This window comes from Salvelinus alpinus, chromosome 2 (genome assembly GCF_045679555.1).
Source record: "Salvelinus alpinus chromosome 2, SLU_Salpinus.1, whole genome shotgun sequence".
Lineage (NCBI taxonomy): Eukaryota > Metazoa > Chordata > Actinopteri > Salmoniformes > Salmonidae > Salvelinus > Salvelinus alpinus.
In genome coordinates this window covers 20,892,237-20,913,091 of record NC_092087.1, presented here as the reverse complement: position 1 = coordinate 20,913,091, position 20,855 = coordinate 20,892,237, and the positions used below count along the sequence as shown (strand labels likewise).

General features: G+C 42.1%; 1 protein-coding gene across 12 annotated transcripts in view; it reads right to left on the bottom strand.

Annotated features, from left to right (window-relative positions):
* Window positions 1–4,328: 4,328 nt before the first annotated feature.
* Window positions 4,329–20,855, bottom strand: part of LOC139556251 (forkhead box protein P1-B-like) — a 247,220-nt gene continuing 230,693 nt past the window's right edge. For 10 of the 12 annotated variants that reach the window (XM_071370018.1, XM_071370040.1, XM_071369964.1 and 7 more), the window contains 7 exons: window positions 18,951–19,161; window positions 18,681–18,757; window positions 17,867–17,968; window positions 13,527–13,648; window positions 12,515–12,584; window positions 12,125–12,291; window positions 4,329–8,987 (listed from right to left, as the gene is read on the bottom strand). In XM_071370018.1, the coding sequence (XP_071226119.1) occupies window positions 8,849–8,987; window positions 12,125–12,291; window positions 12,515–12,584; window positions 13,527–13,648; window positions 17,867–17,968; window positions 18,681–18,757; window positions 18,951–19,161 (888 nt within the window). In that variant the 3' untranslated portion in view covers window positions 4,329–8,848. Of the gene's footprint in view, window positions 8,988–11,732; window positions 11,926–12,124; window positions 12,292–12,514; window positions 12,585–13,526; window positions 13,649–17,866; window positions 17,969–18,680; window positions 18,758–18,950; window positions 19,162–20,855 lie in introns of all 12 variants that reach the window. The other 2 variants (XR_011671095.1, XM_071370029.1) reach the window with 2 other exon arrangements.

The following is a 20,855-nucleotide window of genomic DNA, read 5'->3' as shown; positions in this document are numbered from 1 at the left end:
CAATCTCCCCTTGAAGTTGTTGGGTACATCTATGAAAATTGGGCCTGACATTGACAATACATTTCTTCTTTGCAGTTTCCTTGTTTAGAGGTGATAGGAAGCCACTGGAACACAATACGGTGATGAGTGAAGTGAGTTTGCTTTATCTGGCTGATTCATGCTAAGGACAGGAGACCAGAAACCATCTGAGATAACTTACTGACATACACGAACATCTCATTCTAAAATCATGGGCATGAATATGGAGTTGGTCCCCTCTTTGCTTCTATAACAGCCTTCCCTCTTTTGGGAAGGCTTTCCACTAGATGTTGGAACATTGCTGCAGGGGACTTGATTCATATCAGCTACAAGAGCATTAGTGAGGTCGGGCACTGATGTTAGGCGATTAGGCCTGGCTTGCAGTCGACGTTCCAATTCATCCCAAAGGTATTCGATGGGGTTGAGGTCATGGCTCTGTGCATGCCAGTCAAGTTCTTCCACACCGATCTCGACAAACCATTTCTGTACGGACCTCGCTTTGTGCACGGGGGCATTGTCATGCTGAAACAGGAAAGGGCTTCCCCAAACTGTTGCCACAAATTTGGAAGCACAGAATCGTCTAGAATGTCATTGTATGCTGTTGCGTTAAGATTTCCCTTCACTGGAACAAAGGGGCCTTGCCTGAACCATGAAAAACAGCCCCAGACCATTATTCCTCCTCCACCACCAAACTTTACAGTTGGCACTATGCATTCGGGCAGGTAGCGTTCTCCTGGCATCCAACAAACCCAGATTTGTCCGTCGGACTGACAGATGGTGAAGCATGGTTCATCACTCCAGAGAATGCATTTCCACTGCTCCAGAGTCCAATGGCGACGAGCTTTACACCACTCCAGCCAACGCTTGGCATAGCGCATTGTGATCTTAGGATTGTGTGCGGCTGCTCGGCCATGGAAACCCATTTCATGAAGATCCCGACGAGCAGTTCTTGTGCTGACTTTGCTTCCAGAGGTAGTTTGAAATTCGGTAGTGAGTGTTGCAACTGAGGACAGACAATTTCTACGCGCTACATGCTTCAGTACTCGGTGGTCCCATTCTGTGCTTGTGTGACCTACGACTTCGCGTCTGACCTGTTGTTGCTCCTAGACGTTTCCACTTCACAATAACAGCACTTACAGTTGACCCGAGAAGCTCTAGCAGGGCAGACATTTGACAAACTGATTTGTTTGAAAGCTGGCATCCTATGACGGTGCCACGTTGAATGTCACTGAATGGTTCAGTACGCGCCATTCTACTGCCAATGTTTGTCTATGGAGATTGCATGGCTGTGTGCTCAATTCAATACACCTGTCAGCAACGGGTGTGGCTGAAATAGCTGAATCCACTAATTTGAAGTGGTATCCACATACTTTTGGCCATGTAGTGTATTTGGCAAAGGATTGTATACGGTACTTCTTGATACACCTGTATTAAAGCACGCCTCAACCATTCACTATCACATGTAAAAACTTGCATTACTTGCTACACGCCAGCTGTCATGTTGTCAGTATTACAAGGCACAACAGTTCCCTCTCCTCTGTAATGGTGTATAGAATACAAGGAACTTTGTTATTTACCTAACAGGAGTAGTTAGTGTTGGCTACACACAGAGGAGTGCTATACATGATGTGATAAGTACCTTTATTCTTTAATCAGCCCTTCCTAACTTTCCTTTTAATTGCTTCGACTCTCTTTGAAACCTAGATATGGCTCCTAATGATGAAGAAATCCACGCCAGGCGGGTATGGGAGCTGGGAGCCATGCAGGCCCAGCCTTGTTTAGACTGGGGGAGGGGGCATCCAGGCATGCCTTTTGAACAGCAGGTGGTAATTGAAACAAAACAAGGGCTGATTAGCGATGCGTCTGGCAACTCATGATCCAAACAGCACCGCTACAGAAAAGACCAAACACAAGAGCCCTGGAATAAAGTGGTCATCATCTAATTAACAGAACATGTTTTAATTACAGAGTAAACCAAGCAGCGCAGTGTGTCAATTTAACTGATGTGGTAAGTGCCAGTTTACAATATCAGAAACAGACAAATAATTGGAATCTAATTACAGGCAGGTCTATTGCACATCAACGCCTCTAGCCCATCTTAATAAACAAGTTTTTACATCAAACCATGAATAGCAAATACTGCAGGGATGCTAAATCCCACACTGCAATATTAAGAATTTGCCAGCTTTGCCGACTAATATATAATAAAATATGCCATTTAGCAGACACTTTTATCCAAAGCGACTTGCAATCATGCGTGTATAAATGATACTTATGAATGGCCCCAGCGGGAATCTAACCCACAACCCTTGTTGTTGCAAGTGCCAGGCTCTACCAACTGAGCCACACATAAACCTCATGTGTGGGTAGCTGTTGCTCTGCAATGCTTTAATTACAATGAAATGGAAAGCAGGAATCAAGTTGTGTAATCCAATAGAAATAAGCAGGAAGACTGGCTAATCTGCACATTGGATTTCTCTGAGGAGGGTTTGGTCCTAGTCATATAATATCTCTATGCAACTCTAGTATACTACAGTGACTAAAATGTGAGTACACGCCAATGATGACTGGATAGTTGTAAGTAGGGTTTCTTCCAATATTAGTTGTTTTTAACCATATCATATTCATACAATGATTGTTCATATTGTGTTACAATATAAATAATTGCTTCACTTGTTTTGATAGATGCTTGCTGATTGATGAATGGAGCCTTCTGTATCACATGCAGCATCACAACACAGCAAAGCCCATATCTCCATTCATTCTTTTGAAACAGTAAAACGAATGATTAGTGGTTTGATTTAATATGGTGTTTTCTTACCACAGCAGATGCATGTTGATGGATGAGCACCACAACTTTGTTAGGCTAAAATTATTTTCTCTCACTCTCAGTTGTATATTTCAGCAGCATGCCACTCAACCTTGGATGTAATCAACGTAAGACCAGCATGTTATTTCATGCACACTAAATTATTGCTTTCTATTCATGCTAACTATACATATATTAACACACAATTGACGCTTTGAGTTTATAATGACAGTTGGGTTGTTTTGTGTTCTGTTTACATGCTGGTATGACATTAAAATAGCAGTTATTTTGTGCAAATGAAGTGTTTGAGAGCATGCATGGATGAATTGTACAGTTACTTGTTGACCCTGCATACCACTCTATTTTAGATCAGGTAACTTCCAGTCATAGAAAACCCACAACAACCTCGTAATCATCCAAGCTACAAGTCTCTTGAAAGCACACCACTGGAGATACAACAAGGAAATTCAGGACTTCAAACTCTAGAGAAAATATTACCTGCAAAAAGATTGGTCGTGATTTTATATTATTTTCCATTAAATCTAGTCTTTCAATGGCTTTAATTAATATTATTAACTGGGTGGTTCGAGCCCTGAATACTGATTGGCTGACAGCCGTGGTATATCAGACCGTATACCATGGGTATGACAAAGCATTTATTTTTACTGCTCTAATTACGTTGATAACCAGTTTATAATAGCAATAAGGCACCTCGGGGGTTTGTGATATATGACCAATATACCACTGCTGAGGGCTGTGTCCAGGCACTCCGCTTTGCGTAATGCGTAGGAACAGCCCTTAGCCGTGGTATGTTGGCCATATACCACACCTCCTTGGGCCTTATTGCTTAAATATACTTATGTATAGGAGCAATAAGCTAAGCGAGAAACAATTTATGTCGCCTAAAGCTTTTTAACGACTCAATGGAACTATTTGTAATTGCTTGTTTCACAAGATTAAAAGTGCTTAGACTTGATCTCTGTCTCCTGTTTTGTAGCCAACATGACCTGTGCTTCCATCATAAAAAAAGCAAGTCTTGGTCATCAGCATTCATTCCCATCAAGAAATCCATATCGCTAATATTTCTGGAATTTTAATGCAGTTACAATTTATAGCTTATCAAATGCTGTTACCTAAATTGCTCTTTTTAATCACAAGATAATTTAATGTTGAGGCTGAAATGATGATGGTCATCATCATAGACTTATAAGTCCTGCAGAAGATGACAAACAGGCTTGTATCTGTGCACTTAAAAAATTGAAAAATTACAATATCAGTGTATAGGTGGAATCGCTGTGAGGAGATTTTTGGAGTATAAAGTACCCACTTGCTATGGCAAGATAACATGACTCTCTATAAATAAATAAATTATCAAGTGGCCTTTTATCCTTTCTGCGTCCTGCGTTGGTACACACGGACAAAGCAACTATCATTTCAGTGCTTTTTGTATACAGATCCCTGCCATTTAAACCAAGTAAGAAAGGACTTCAGATAACAAACGTGAACAACCAGCATTTTATTGCATTTTTAGAAAGCTTAAGTCAGTTACTGAGACTGACTGTACAACAGAACTGTCTGCATCAGACCAGGAATGAGGAGATTACACACTGGTGATGGAGGTGATGAGCAGAATCTTTAGTTAATCAACAGAAAACTACAGAGTACAGCTTCAACAGAAAACTAACTTAGCTGCTGCATTAAAGCACTGTGACAGCTGCTCTCCTGTACCCTCCTTCCTCTCTCCCTCCCTCCTCCAGAAGCATGGGTTAAGAGGGTGATGGTACAACACAGTGGTGAATGACAGTGGGGTGGTCATGATTGATGGAACCGTGGTAAATTAGCATGGCTGCAAGTGTCTTGAGGGGGAATCTAATGCCACCTACACAGAGCACAGCAAAGTCACAAGGTTACTGATATTTCTTGTTTTACAATCAACATATATCAAGGATGAGTACAGAGTCCGATTCACATCCGACTTTTAGCCATTAACCTTTGTGCTCCACTTAAGTCGGCTACCTGCTGTGCTTGATTTTTACTGATCATCAAAAAAGAAACCTTTCCAAACAGTTGAGATATAGATATTTAGAGGCCAACTAAAAAGCGATATGTATTTCACCTAATGAGGATGTACTGAACATGATGATGACACATCTTTGATAATGTATGTATGGATGAATGGATTCCTCGGGGGAAAAAACAAAGCATTTAACAAATATTCTTTACATCTTGGCACTGCATATTTTTCTTCTTTTTCCTATTTGTTTCATATAAAATATCATTAGATTGTACACCCTTATATTATTACTGACCACTTAACCATTATTTTTCATCTCTGTGACCCTGGAATTAGTCATGCAAGATATCTCCGTCTTGTAGAGGAAATATACCTGTCTGCCATTTCTCCGAGCAGTAATGTTTATAGCCACAGAAGGCAGTGGTTAGACCATCAAAAGGAAGTATCAAAAACAGCTTAACACAAGGAAGAAAACAATCTGTACAAAATCCTTAGGTCAATGATAACAGAGAAAAGTCTGTTTTCTATTTTACAGTTTAAAATCCAAAATCTGGGATAATCCCCAACCCTGCCCCGCCCATCTCACACAGATGTCTGCATGTATGACTTTTTAAGCAAGGATTACTAAGTACATACATTTGCAGCACAGTTTTCTGTTCCAATACATACAGCAGTTTTCATAGCTATTTTATAGTTCATACAAAGCCGTTGTGATAAAGCAAAAAGAATAACACAAATGCATTTTTGATCTTTGAAAGACACAAGGAAAGAAAATGACAAGAAAAAGACAAGGCTATACTGACATGTACATACACCCTACTGTTGGAAAGCCCATGACCAAACAAATGACAATAGATTGTGGAAAATGGGATCAAATAAAGCTGGGTGATTTCGTCATGAAAAAAGGCCTAAGGTTTGGATTGTGAGACCCTCAAGATAAACAAGGTCTAATTTTATATTCATATACTTTTTTTGGTCTTTTTTACAAAAAAATGATCTCTCTACAGTTTTAGACTACACATGCAAGACATAGAACAAAGTACAACTGGGTGAAAGTTTGTTTTTCACTTTTCATTGAATTATTCCCTATAGGTTGGAACTGAAGTATGCGTACAGTTTTCGCAGGCTGTTATCTTTAGTAATGTCAAGCTACACATACTGAGAATGTTCAAATCTCCCCCCTTTACAATACCAAGCAAACCAGCAAAAGACTAGATTTGGATGAGCTCAAGTTGTTCTCACGATCCCAGTCCGGCTGTTACTAACCCATCCCACAGCTGCATGCTAATATATATTAAATACATTTTCTGAAAACCACAGATTGCCCTTTTCATGTGTAATAGTAAATGCATGGTGGAATGTTCAAATAACTGCCATAAAGTACCCTGTACCCAGCTTATTAGTTGACAGGAGTGTTTTTTAATATAAAAAGTAATACGTTGACAGAAACTAAACACAATCATAAAGCCTTACCAATGTTAACAAAGAACAGTAGAATCCCACCAAGATAGCAGGACTCACTCAAAAGTGGCATACAATCATTGGAAAGGATACAAATTCATAAAGAATAAAAAATAAAACAAAATATTTAATCATTGGGTGGTCCAGTTGAAGTATAGAATCCTTTTCACATTGTTCTCTACAAAGCTCTCCTGTCTACTGCTAAATCATTGTCATCCTCATTATGACCATAATCTCCTTTCATCCCCCTAGGTTGCACAGCAATATGCTGCTGATAGACAGAGTGATGCCTTTTCCTCTCATTGGCCCAAAGAACATGTTCCCCTAATTTGGTCATGTTTGCCTGACTCTCTGCATCTCCCTTTCAGTTGTGGTCACTGCAAAGTCCTGCAGCTACTGCACTCAACAAGAGACTCCTTTGGCTTTAAAGCTAATGACAGTCAGACATCTTGAGGAGCGTCCTCTTTAATCAATGTGCAATTGGATTGACACAGCTGAGACTATACTCCATCTTTAGATCCTTTCACAGCCAATGGGAGAGAATGGAGGATATTTGGCCTTATCTGCTATTGCATGAAACAGAGAAAATAGTTTTTACTTTGTAGTTTATCTTTGGTACAGAACAAGATTTTAGAAACATCAACAACTAAAAACAAAAGTTACAAACAAAAAAGAATAATAATAAATAAAAAAATGCAAAGTGGTTGGTTGCAGTCTTTAAAAAGTAATGTTTGTGAGTCTTTGTATGAGCCTGTTTCATATCATAAACCAAACCTACTGTAGGATCAAGCCCATTTGTATTCAGCCTCACAGCCTCACAGCCCCAGCATCAATCCCATCCACCCTATTGCAGGGTCTACATCACTACTCTGACTTAGTCATTGGGTTCTGCTGATGTTGACCCCAAACAGTACCCAGATCATCAGTTACCTTGTGGTGTGTGGGTTTCTGGGGGCGTAACATGTCTGCCAATACTGGAATGAAGCAATGATCAGGTCTTATTGCCAGTTTTGGGATTATCCCTAAATTAAGAACATGAATATTTCATCTGATGTGTGTAATTATTAATAATCACAAACAAATTTGAGAGCCAACTGGTCATGCATATGGTTAAAAAAAAAACGTTGATATCTTCAAGCAAGGCCAAACAATCCTTCCATGACTGAAATTACAGTGTGGAAAACTATACATGTTTAATCTACAATGAGAGTTGTGTTCAGGAATCACAATTAGTTGGTCTAAAATATTATCTTTGTACTGCACACCTGACATTTGATTTTCTTTCTAAAACTGGGAACTTGCGAATGATCAGACATTTGGTTGCAGCTAACGCACGGCCCTGAAGGGCCGTTTTAAAATATCATTGAATGAGGATAAATCATAACCTGCATGATTTCTCTGTCATTCATTCCCATCTTAAATGAAACTTCATTGATGCGTGGAGAGAGCCTTCATTACGAGTAGGGCATTGTGGATGGACTTGATGAGCTTGGGGGGATGCGATGAGGATGGACTTGATGAGCTTGGGGGGATGCGATCAGGATGGACTACATGTTAGAGGGGTGGCATTCTGAAGCATGTGGAATAAATGACAGAAAAATACTACATGGTATTTGACATTCTGCTTCATGTAAAAAAAGAGAGGAAACAACAAGAAAGGAAATGCTAAACATCCATCATTAAGTGCTGACCATACAGAATCTCCACAGCATGAGGTCTGATCAGTTACACAAATCAAATGCAACAACAACAGCAACGAACAATGGAAAATACATAGTTTATATTTTAAACCCCTCACCCTCAAAACACACCAAAAAACATCCCTCCCAACCTAGATGGAAGCAAACCAATGAAATTGTGAAGGCAGTGACCATGAACAAAATCTACACACACACACACACACACACACACACACACACACACACACACACACACACACACACACACACACACACACACACACACACACACACACACACACACACACACACACACACACACACACACACACACACACACACAGCGTAAATTAAACGTCATTCAATATCTCTTGAGTTTATGGGCATGTGTGTGTGTTTGTGTGTGTGAGAGAGAGAGAACCCCTCTGCAGTCCATGCTCAGTGTGGTTGAGTGGGCTGCATGCAATCCATACTGGCTGCACAGTGCAGGTCCAAGTTCATACTGGCTGCACAGTGCAAGTCCAAGTCCATCCTGGATTTGAAGCCAGCACGCTGACCAAGAAGTCGTCCCCAGTACCAAACATGTCCATCCAACGCATGTAGAGTAGAAATGACTTTTTTTCTTATTTTCGTTCCCTTAAACCAAAAAGTAGATATAAATCAAAAATACTCCCAAGTGGGATGTATTCTCTTTCTTGTGTTTTCACTATGTATTTAATGGCACTAAAAGTCAATTGGAAACATTTGATAGCTGTCATCAGAGGACTGAGACTGCAGTCTTGTATCTGTGTTATCTGTGACGTTGTGGCGTCTCACAGATGACTAAGGTTAGTTCTGCCTCTGGGTGGGGCCCCTGGGGGCCCGACCTTACAGCATGTCATCGTGGCCCTGGTCGTCATCGTAATCTCTGTGGTGATCAAAATCTGGACTGTGGTTGGCCATCGTCACCAGAGAGAGGGGGCCTTCGTGGTCTTCCGGGTCCAGCGGTTCCTCTTTAATGTGATGCCTGCATGGAAACAGAACACAAACAGACAGCGGATGTTCCAGTTAGTTTATCTTTAGTTGGTTAATCCCTTGTTGAACCTTTCATTCCCTCCTCAAAAGAAAATCACAGACATGTATTGATTCAGATTTAAAAGAGAAAGGAGGAACAAAAACAAACGAGTGGCTTGAATGAATCTCTGAGATGGGCCTCTCTTGGCTGGTGTTGATGGTAACTTCACCTTCTTTTAAGGTATTCCAATCCCGGGAAACCTGCAGGCTTTATTTTCATAGCAGCCGACAGCAGGGTATTCACTTAGAACTGATAAATGAGGAAGATTAACAATGTGCAACGGGGAGAGAGGAGAATGGACTCTGCGGAGGGAGAGAGTGGGCTGTTGTCAGCTTCCTGGTGGCGGTAGATCAGTGACAGCGAGCACTGTGTGTTCCTCTTCCTACTCGTTAACATGCACAACCTGCGAGGCGGGTCTCCAGAGGACGACCCCGAGCCGGCTTCTATCATTAATCAACTTCAAGCAAACACAGCGACCAGACACCGCTATACATGCTTTAAACTCCAAAATTAATGCATATTTTCACCAAGTGTCAATAATGGAAGAAAAGCGCTGGCAGGAAGGCGCGAGAGCAGAGCAGAAAGGCGAGCTCAACACAACACTGTGATAAGAAAGAGAGCCCTTATGAGAATAATAACGCTGTCAGTTGTAAACAAGGCAAAACATGAACCCAGCCCACTGCCGGGGCAAAGGGGGCTCTACAAGATCTGCCAAATTTCTCATTACAGAAACACCGCAGGAATAAAGCGCACGGAAAGGAGGCCCGACTAGTGCAGAGAGGAGGGAAAAAATTAAAACATTATGAGAAGCTGCAGGATATTTCCCATTCTAACCTGTAGTGCCAACCCCGTGCTGTACGGTGTCAGGAGTAGGTGTAGGAGATGCGGAGCCCATTTTGAACAGCGACCAGGGACAAGCATGTTCTCTGTCCCCCCAGACTCATCTGATTTATTTACGCACAAATGTCTTATGTAATATGCAATCATTTTGATGGAGACATTTCTATGCTAATGAGCTGACACATTTAGTGTAGGTGTGATTATAAAACAGGGGAAAAAGTAAAGTTAGCTTTTCTATTGGTTTCAGATCAAAGTAACTTCACAAGTCACATCGCCTCAGGTCTCAATCCCTGGCTGCAGGGCAAACATGAAATTGTTATTATTATGCTATTGAACTGCATGCTGACTCCACACTCTGCTAATTAGCTGGCTAGGTCTGGATACCTGATTATAGTCAGCCTGTAAAATAGAAAAGCCCTGGTTTCCTCTCTGTAGTAAAAGTCTAACTCTGTCTAACACCATGCAGGGCTTTGAGCTAGGCAGCTGGTAAACACATGTAAGGCCTGGGCCACTCCATAGCCAGTCGTTGTCTGTACGCCAGGTGAAGACCTGTGAGACGTTGCGTCTATGAGCTAGGTTTGGTTTGTGTGGGATGAGGATTTAGTGATTCTGTAGCTTGTGTGAGGTACGTCTCTTGGAGAATGGAGAGGAGAGAGGGAGCTGGCTTTAGAGCAATAGAGGAGCAAGTAAACCTGAACTTTGTTTGAAGGCGTGCTGCTTCATAGAAGATAGAAGAAATGGTGCTTTGCACGAATGCACTGAAGTATTACGCTCTGATGCATTTTGTTCTTATATAAAGCTTATCCACATAGTCATTGTGAAAATAGCTCAGTATATGGGTTTTATCAGCCTCAAGAGAGGGAGAGAGATGAGGCAGCCTTTGGGCCAGCACACCCATCCTGTCTCTGCCTTTCCTGTTCCAGAGCGATGCCCAAAGCTATGTTCACAGTGATTAGGGATGGCACTTTCCTCCATTTCGCCACAAGCTCATTACTGCACCTTTTTGTTTTCAGGCACAATTTCCCTCTAGCTGAGATATTTCACAGGGCCATCCCTAAATCTAGCAGAGCTGCACATCAGTGGTCTGCCCCACATCTGGAAATGAAGCTGCCTGCCCCATATTATTTTAGGCTTCAAACAACATAGCAGACAGTCCTATACAACAAGTGAATAGGGAACTGTGGTTTCCAGGCAGACCACAGTTTTCCTACATGGGAACCTTGGAATATTTCTTCTAGACTAATTATGATTTGTTGTTGTTTTTCTTTCGACGGCTGAGAGGGTTTGAATGTGTTCTAACTCATCTTTCAGTGTGGAGGAGACAACAGCTCTTTCACTTTGTGTTCTGGCATTTTGTAAATATTTTTTTTAAATTGGAGGGGGGATTATGGCGGGACTCAGCCGACAGTAGGACCATTTTTTTAACCGTAATAAAGGAGAGTTATAAACTTTGTGTTGAAATAACAAGAGTGCTCCAGTCTTTTCTTCCCGGCCTTGCCTGGCTTTGGAACCTTCTAGAAGGTGGAGTTTCCTTTTTCAGGGAAGGCTGCAGCCACAGTCACGGTTCTGGCCTTTCATTCAACCGCTCCAATGTCATGCTTATTTTATTTAGCATTGTTTCATGTTCCTTAAATATGTTATTTACACGTAACATCCAATTTTAAGGCATTTTTGGTGATATTAAAATGCTAGATCAAAAAATTTGTTTGGGCATCCCGAGTGGCGCAGCGGTCTAAGGTACTGTATTGCAGTACCAGAGGCGTCACTACAGACCCGGGTTTAATCCCGGGCTGTATCACAACCAGCCGTGATCGGGAGTCCCATAGGAAGGCGAGGGTTTGGCCGAGGGGGTTTTACTTGGCTCATCGCGCTCTAGCGTCTCCTTGTGGCGAGCCGGTTGCCTGCAGGCTGACCCCAGTCGTCAGTTGAACTGTGTTTCCTCAGACACATTGGTGCGGCTGGCTTCCGGGTTAAGCGGGCGGGTGTTAAGAAGCATGGTTTGATGGGTCATGATTCGGAGGACGCATGACTCGACCTTCGCCTCCCGAGCCTGTTGGGGAGTTGCAGCGATGAGACAAGATTGAAATTGGGGAGTAAAAGGGGGTAACAGTTTTTTAAATAATTAAAATAATGTTTGATCAAATCCATTCTGTTTGGGATCTATTTGAATCAGTGGAGACCAGCTGAAAATCTTTCCTTTCCTTCAGTCTTAAACAGATACTGTAAATAGAAAGTAAGGAGCCACTCACATAGCTGGCAAGGGAGACCGTCCTGGGCTGCTGTCACTGCCGTTGCTGTTTCCATGGTCCATCGCTCCAATCATCTCCTCTCGGATGGCATTCGCCAGCGAGTTGAGGGTAGGACTTCCAATGGAAGCAGTAGTGTATAGAGGTATATTGTTTTCTGCCATTGAAGCCTGAAAAGCATGCACAGTGTTAAAACAGTGAAACGGAAGAGAACTGTCAGCACATTTCAGCTTCCCTCCATCCCACCAGCACTACATCCAAAAACAAGGAAGAGTGACCAGGAGTCGGAGGTGGAGACAGTGTTATGTTTACTATTTCCTGCCTTTCTTTCCCCTCACAGTAAAAGGGTACAAGGTAAATAGAGCTTGATACTGAGACAGTATTCATATTTACCTGGAAGGCTGCAGAGAGAGCCGGACCATAGCCCAAGCTGGTCTGGATGTTCTTCACTAAGGCTGGACTTCTGCAGACAACAACTTTAGTTTAGAAAATGCTCGTATTTCATTTAATAAAATAATGGGAATTTTATCACACAATGAAAACACACTGACTCATTTAAATTAATTGTTTTCATTGTAAGGAAGACAAGACAAGTTGATGGAAGCAGTTTTTGTAAAAGCATGATGTAAAAAGGAAGAGCTAAACACAGCGGCATGATGGGAACACAGAGGCAGAGCATGCAGGTAGTGGGGGGGAGGAGCTGGGGCTGGGGATCAGGAGGCGGGGTGGGCCAGGCAGACGTTCTTACTGTACTAGCAGCTCATCAAAGTTCTCATCAGCTGTGTATTTCTGAGGCCGGCCTCGCTGTATATGGCGGCCGCATTTAAACTCCTCATCATCAACAGTCCAAAAGGACCCAAACTCGTCCTCTACTCTCACAAAGCACTTATGCTGGGAAAGGTTGGTGCGGATGGTACCCTGGGTGGGAGACAAGCAGCAGGGCAGCCAGATGCAGATGCAGTGACCACAACACAACAGCACAGAGGACAGACAGACAGATAGACACAGGGACAGACCGATAGACACAGGAACAGACAGACAGATAGACACAGGGACAGACAGACAGATAGACACAGGGACAGACAGACAGACACAGGGACAGACAGACAGACACAGGGACAAACAGACAGACAGACACAGGGACAGACAGACAGACACAGGGACAGACAGAGGGACAAGGGAGGAAAGGGTAAGGATCAAAATGAAAATGAAAACAAGTACAAGCCAATGTGGGTGATGATGCGACACCAGGGGCAGAGTACTGAAAGCATGGGGGATGCTGCACACCAAAGCAAGCAGGGACTTTGGGGGGCATCGTGGCACACAGACAATGAGATGGAGCAGCCTCTTCCCATAGATCCACAACCAGCCAGAGACGAGAGTCGGCCAGAGATGGCAGACCTACCCAGTGATCTTTTGTGGCCTTCTCTTTTGGAACTCTAGTTCATCCACTGTCCACACAGCCCCTTTAACGTTTTCTACTCGCACAAAACATTTGTGAAGACTAAGATTATGCCGGACTGCATTCTGCAGTTGGTTTAAAAAAAGAAGGGAGAGAAAAATTCTATCAACACACGAAAATGTCTAATCATTAACATTTCATTTCAGAGAAGAAACATTTAGACAGGCACATACATGATAGAACCTGGACATCATTGTACATTTTTTCAAGTATCAGTGATCTATCGGCAGTAAAGTTTCAAACAAGAAAAACATTGTGGAAATATTTTCCAGTTACTATGGCAATACAGTTTCATTTCAACAACATCCTTTGAAGATATCATTCACAGAGCCTTAAATTATGATGAGCCATTTGAGAAGAGCCACCAAGACCTTGATAACAAAAAACCAGACTGAACAAAGACCATAATCAAATAAACCAGTCTGTTAGGCTTGTTAGTTTCAGTTATGACTTTACCTACAATTGAACAATAAGGAAGAAGACACATTTCCAAAAGCTTTAGCTGTTGGCTTACATTATAAGCTTTTTCATGAGACAATTTGTAGAGTATGCAGGTTACCTTTTTTAAATTAACCAATCACTGACACATGAGATTAGAACTCTGCCCCTTGTCATCTGAGTACCTTATTGAGTGTTTGTGTGAGGACTAGTGTATACAGTAGGTGTGTGTGTGTGTGTGTGTGTGTGTGTGTGTGTGTGTGTGTGTGTGTGTGTGTGTGTGTGTGTGTGTGTGTGTGTGTGTGTGTGTGTGTGTGTGTGTGTGTGTGTGTGTGTGTGTGTGTGTGTGCACGCCAATATGCAGGAGTGTGTCACAGTGTAGGATTTTTGTTTATAACTCAAATGTGCCCCTATGGTCGGGCTGTCAGCGGCAGGGGAAACAGGCAGTTAGAGAGCTGAGGGAGGACAGTGAGCCGTGGAGAGGGGCTAGGGGTTCTCACTCACAGCTGCACTGTGGATACGCTACACTACAGGCCCTCCCTGTCCTATGAGGGTAGCCTTCAATGCTTCATCACTCTCTTTTCTCTTACTCCTTCTCTCCTCCTTTTTGTCTGCCCTCTCTTTTTCTCTGGGGTTTGTCTGCCTGTGTGTGGCCCAGTGGAAAAGAAATAAGGTGTTCTCAGTTTTAATTCTGTGGGAGGGTCTCGGCCAGGAGTCCCTGGCAGCACATTGGTGTGTTAAACCGATGCCACCCACCACCAAAAACATCTCCAAATATTAGCTGGGGATTTTTTACAAGAATGCACGTTTTCCCTCATAATTTTTCCGCAAGGCAGCGGACAGTGTTTGTGTTAGGAGTGGCTCTATTTAGATAGAATAAATGTGGCAAGGTTATGAATTGGGTAATGGCTCATTCATTGCATTTAAACTTGATATATTTCACTATCATTTACACTGAACAAAAATATAAAGACAACATGTAAATTGTTGGTCCCATGTTTCATGAGCTGAAATAAAAGAATCCCTGAAACTTTCCATATGCTCAAAAAGCTTATTTCTCTCAATGTTTGTTTATATCCGTTAGTGAGCATTTCTCCTTTGCCAAGATAATCCATCTACCTGACAGGTGTGGCATATCAAGAAGCTGATTGTGCGTGCTGGGGTCAATAAAAGGCCACTATAAAATGTGCAGTTTTGTCGCAAAACACAATGCAACAGATGTATCAAGTTTTAAGGGAGCGTGCAATTGGCATGCTGACTGCAGGAGGTTCCACCAGAGCTGTTTCCAGATCATTTAATGTTAATTTCTCTACCATATACTGCCCCCAACGTCATTTTAGAGAATTAGGCAGTACGTCCAACCGGCCTCACAACTGCAGACCACGTGCAACCACGCAGCCCAGAACCTCCACATCCGGCTTCTTCACCTTTGGGATCGTCTGGGGGGTATGGGGGGCGGGGATACTGAGGAGTATTTCTGTCTGTAATAAATCCATTTTGTGGGGAAAAACTCATTCTGATTGGCTGGGCCTGGCTCCCCAGTAGGTGGGCCTGCCTCCCAAGTCGGTGGGCCTATGCCCTCCCAGGGCCTGTTGCAGCCCTGCCCAGTCATGTGAAATCCATAGATTAGGGCCTAATTCATTTATTTCAATTGACTGATTTCTTTAGATTAACTGTAACTCAGTAAAATCTTTGAAATTGTTGCATCTTGCATTTATATTTTTGTTCTGTGTACATAAAACAAGATAGTTTATGCATTGTAAATGTCCACAGAACGACATTATACAGACACAGGTCCTTTAGCTCTTAGATGGCTAACATTTGTTTCTGTTTGCTTCAAGAAAAGAAAAACAGCAAAACATTGCTTTGTGTTGTGAATATTGATTTCCTTATACGAACTGTAACTCAGTAAAATATTTGAAATTGTTGCTATATGCATTTATATTTTTGTTCAGTATAATTTCACAAGATCAACACAACAATCCCTGCACTTTATATTAGTCTAACTTCTTGCAACTATAGGGGGTGCTGTTCCGCATTAGCATATTTGGGTCTCCAAATTAAACTGCCTCGTGCTAAATTCTTGATCGTACAATATGCATATTATTGTTATTATTGGATAGAAAACACCTTCTAGTTTCTATAGAAGTTGGAATTTTGTCTCTGAGTGGTACAGAACAATTTCTACAGCACTTTTCATGACAGGGTTCAGATTTCAGAAATTTTTACCCCTGATCTGGGGTCTGTTTTTAAGGCGACAGTGAATGCTATGAAGAAACCGACACTGCCTACGTCTTCCTCTGGGTGTCTGTACGTCATCACGTTTTCAATGGAATCGATGGGACATTCACAGCCATTATAAAAGACCAAAATGTATAGAGACCGCCCTTTCTCGTCGTGCGCCTGAAGCGTGAAGGCCATCGGACTTGCCTCGTTCCAAATCGTTTTTTAGAGAGTGATATTTCTCCGGTCATGTTTTCAGTCGTTATAGTTGTTAAAAACATCATAATGTAGTTAATTTGAACCGTTTTATAGCAATTTATATCCGTTTAGTGCGATTTTGAGGAATTTCTTTGTCGTGCCCTTTTTAGCTTTGGAAACGTTTCGGGGTGTCGGTCGTTGGTGGTGGACATTTCGAAGGACAGAGGACATCTATCGACCAAAAGACGTTTATAACATAGAAAGGATACATTGCCCAAGAATATGATGGAAGAACAGCTCAAAGTAAGCAATATTTAATATGATAAACCGTGTTTCTGTCGAAATATTTTAAACGCATATTTCGCCATTTTGTTTGGTATAGCTTCACCTGGCGAACCCTGTATTGAAAAGTAAGGATAATTTTAAAAATGTAAATCAGCGGTTGCATTAAGAACTAATTTGTCTTTCGATTCCTGTCTACCCTGTATTTTTTAGTCAAGTATATGATTAGCTTTCAATTAAACTAGATCACTCTGATAGATGACGTCAGACATATTGAGGCTTGATTTCCTAGTATTTTTATTGTGTAACCACGGTTTTGTATGGCTAAATATGCACCTTTTCGAACAAACTGTATATGTATGTTGTAAAATGATGTTACAGGAGTGTCATCGGAAGAATTCTGAGAAGGTTAGTGAAAAAATTAATATCTTTTGGCGGTGATTACGTTATAGCGCTCTTTGGCTGGAATCGATGCTCTGGTAACGTTTGCACATGTAGTATGCTAACTTATCGATTTATTGTGTTTTCGCTGAAAAACGCTTAGAAAATCTGAAATATGGTCTGAAATCACAAGAACTGGGTCTTTCCATTGCTATGCTTTGTCTATTTTTATGAAATGTTTTATGATGAGTAAATTGGTCATACACGTTGCTCTATCTAGTAATTCTAGTGGATTTGTGATGGTCGGTGCAATTGTAAACTGTGATTTCTACCTGAAATATGCACTTTTTTCTAACAAAAACTATCCTATACCATGAATATGTTATCAGACTGTCATCTGATGGTTTTTTTTATAGGTTATTGGCTATCAATATCTTAGTTGAGCCGAATTGGTGATAGCACCTGAAGGAGTAAGAAACTGATGGAGTTAGAATAGTGGTGTATTTTGCTAACGTGTTTAGCTAATAGATTTACATATTTTGTCTTCCCTGTAAAACATTTTAAAAATCTGAAATGGTGGCTTTATTCACAAGATCTGTATCTTTCATCTGGTGTCTTGGACTTGTGATTTAATGATATTTAGATGCTACTATCTACTTGTGAAGCTATGCTAGCTATGCTAATCAGTGTGTGGGGGGTGGGGGGTGCTCCCGGATCCGGGGTTAGTAGCCGTGAAAGGCTAAGGTGAAGACTGATTTTACCTTCCATGTTGCGGCGTTGCGCCTGAAATATGCAAACATTCGTGTGAACCAGTTGTAAATTTCATTTAGTGTTAGCTGCTTTTCCGGTGATTCAAGGATACCCTGGAAAAGACCAAGAGACAGAAACAACATTTAACATTTTGTTCCCTCTGAAAAACAAATATTATTCACAAGTGGCATGCAGGTTGTGTGTGCTCTCCTGAAAGAACACAGACAGGATGGTCTGTCTGTGTGATTTTGTGCACGATCTGTACCCTCTTGCTTTGTTTATGGAACACTGTCTGGTTCCCATTCAAATTTTGCAATTTGAATATATTTCTTTTGGCAGTGTAAATGGAGGGAAGCGAAAACATTTCTCAGGCAGATTACAGGCCAGCAATTATGCCAGGCTCAGATTAATTCCTGAGATCACAGATTACTGCGAGCCGGCCGATAATTGACTGGCCAACTTAGAACAGGTTCATCCCTACTGTTGTGTGAAATGAATTTCATAATCACATCCACTGTAATGCTTAATCAAAAGTAATTGTTATATATGGCTGTCCCGGGCGCATTCTTCCACTCATTCTTCCACTCATTTGCAGATGGTTAATCTTCCACTGCACGTCTAAATTGTATTTGAAATTTAACAAGGAGGCATAGAGAAAAAATAAGCAGTTTGTGTCTTGGCTGAATATTTATCTGCTGCGTGCCCTGTTAACGACAGAAGCCACTGAAGCAGATTAAAGGCCCTATTCCTTTAAGTGACAGATTAAATGCATTACAAGTTACCAGCCCAGAGCAGATCGGAGCCAGCCGAGCAGAGGATCCTTACCTGGCGTATTAACGAGGCATACGTGAAGGGAGGTCTGACTTCAGCATTCATGTAGAACTCTTTGTTCTGGACAATATCTGTACAAGGGTAGCAACCACAACATACAGACGGACATAGACAAAAGCCATAGTCAGTAGCTATTATAGACACAACATTTCCATTTGCAGTCTGATAGATTTGAAATTGGCTGTGTGTGTTTGTGCGTTTGTGCGTGTGTGTATGTGTGTGTGTGTGTGTGTGGGGGGGGGGGGAGCTATATGGGTCCAGTACCTGGGGAGATTGGCATGTTGTACTTATCAGAGTAACGTCGGCGCATGGGGCCCACACTGTGGTGGAGGCTGTTGGGGGTGATGACGGAGTGGGCCTGGGACAGGGGCGTCAGGGGGGCCGTGGGGGTGGTGGGGGTCTGGGGCAGGCTCAGGGGGGGTGAGGCCTCAGGGGGGGCTGTCTTGGACAGGGTGACGCTGGACACCAGGTTGAGCTGGGAGAGAGAGTAAACAAAACACAACACAGACAGACAGGAGCTTGTTAATTATCCAGTGTCTCAAGACGTCTCATTGGCTAGGCTGATCACAGCTTTAATTATGGGCCACCCTGAGGATGATCCGTGAACGTTCACTAAACGTCCTGTTCATTCTCTCTCCACCTCCTTCTCCATCCGTCACTTCTTTCACCTCCTCCTCATGGATCTCTCTCCTCTCCTCCTCCTTCCCTAACGGCTCAGCTTCCTGCTCTCTGTTTTCCTCCCTTTGTTTGATCTGCTGGCAGATCACACCCACACACTTCAACCAACCCCCTCCCCGGGGATGGGCGACTGGCAAGGGTGAGGGGAGATGGGCGGCACTAACAGCCCTGACAAATGACAGTGAGACACTCACCTCCCGCTGAGCAACCACTAATAAGCCACGTAGAGGAAGCAGACAATCTGGGCTAATTACAAGCTGAAATTGTATTGTAAGGACTCTAATTAGGAGATGCTTATGGAGGTGATGTGATGATTAAATGCTGTATCTAAATGACCCCATCATCGGGGCTACACTGGCTGGCACAAGATGGCTCCAGAATATTTTGTAGAAGGGGGAGAGAGAGGGTTTGCTGTTCTTTCGAGGGGTGGGGTGTGAAAAGGGAGTGGGGAGAGATATTAGTAATAATGGCTACAAGGTAAACTAATTAAGCCAAGTTCTCCAAAGGTATACCATGGCTTCCAGCAGATGTGGCTGCTTCCAAAACACTGCCTCCACAGTGGAGCAGCAGTCAAGTGGAAAATTCTAGCCTGACCCTTTGCTCCAGTTATTAATTTGCAAGAATACTAATGACACATATACATATTCCCACAAAATTGTTCTAATTGCTAATTTGCCCGAAGGAGGCCAGTTTCCAAATTAAACACCACTTCAGTCTGCGAGGAAAGACGGGAGGAAAAAACAGAGAGAGAGTGGGAAGGAGGCGTCACCTCTTTGACAATCATTTGCGGACTTTGCTAACAAATTAATGAAATGTCGAAGCTGTCAATTGCTTTGGAGGTATCAGATGTCAAATATTTGCTGATAATGGTTGTGGGTGACAGTGGAGATGCAAGGAAGGCGGGGGGCTTGAAGGTGAAAGTGAACAGACAGTGTTTAACATCTCACCTCCATCACATGGAGCCTACACGGACACCCAATTACCACAACCCTATTAGCAGTCATTACCATTGAGATGGCCCCATATGATAGACAAGTATATAATAAAGACATCTGGGGATAGCTGCATGGCTGGCACCACTGCTTAATTCATCATTGACATGGCATTGACTTAACCAGGTTACGGCTAGTGTGATTTTTTAAATGAAATGTATTTTTTGTATTTGTATTCATTTGCATTTCACTTGCTAAAACAAAGGAATTGTGTCTGTTTTTTCTGCATCAATAGAGATAAGTATGCATTTAATGTTAATTTACAATTCTGAGGCCGAAATATGCCTTTTGGCAGAGTTCTACACAAATACATGTAGGATTTTAATTTGATCACCCTGTTATAGGATAATTTCCTGCAATGCAGGGAATGTAAAACTTGTAGTGTATTTAAAAAAGCCTCAGAAGTATGTCATTTCCACTTTCAATTTTCAGACTTGATCAACCCCTGAAAAAATGTCCATTAACACATAAATGTATACTGTAAATTCACTACTGTACA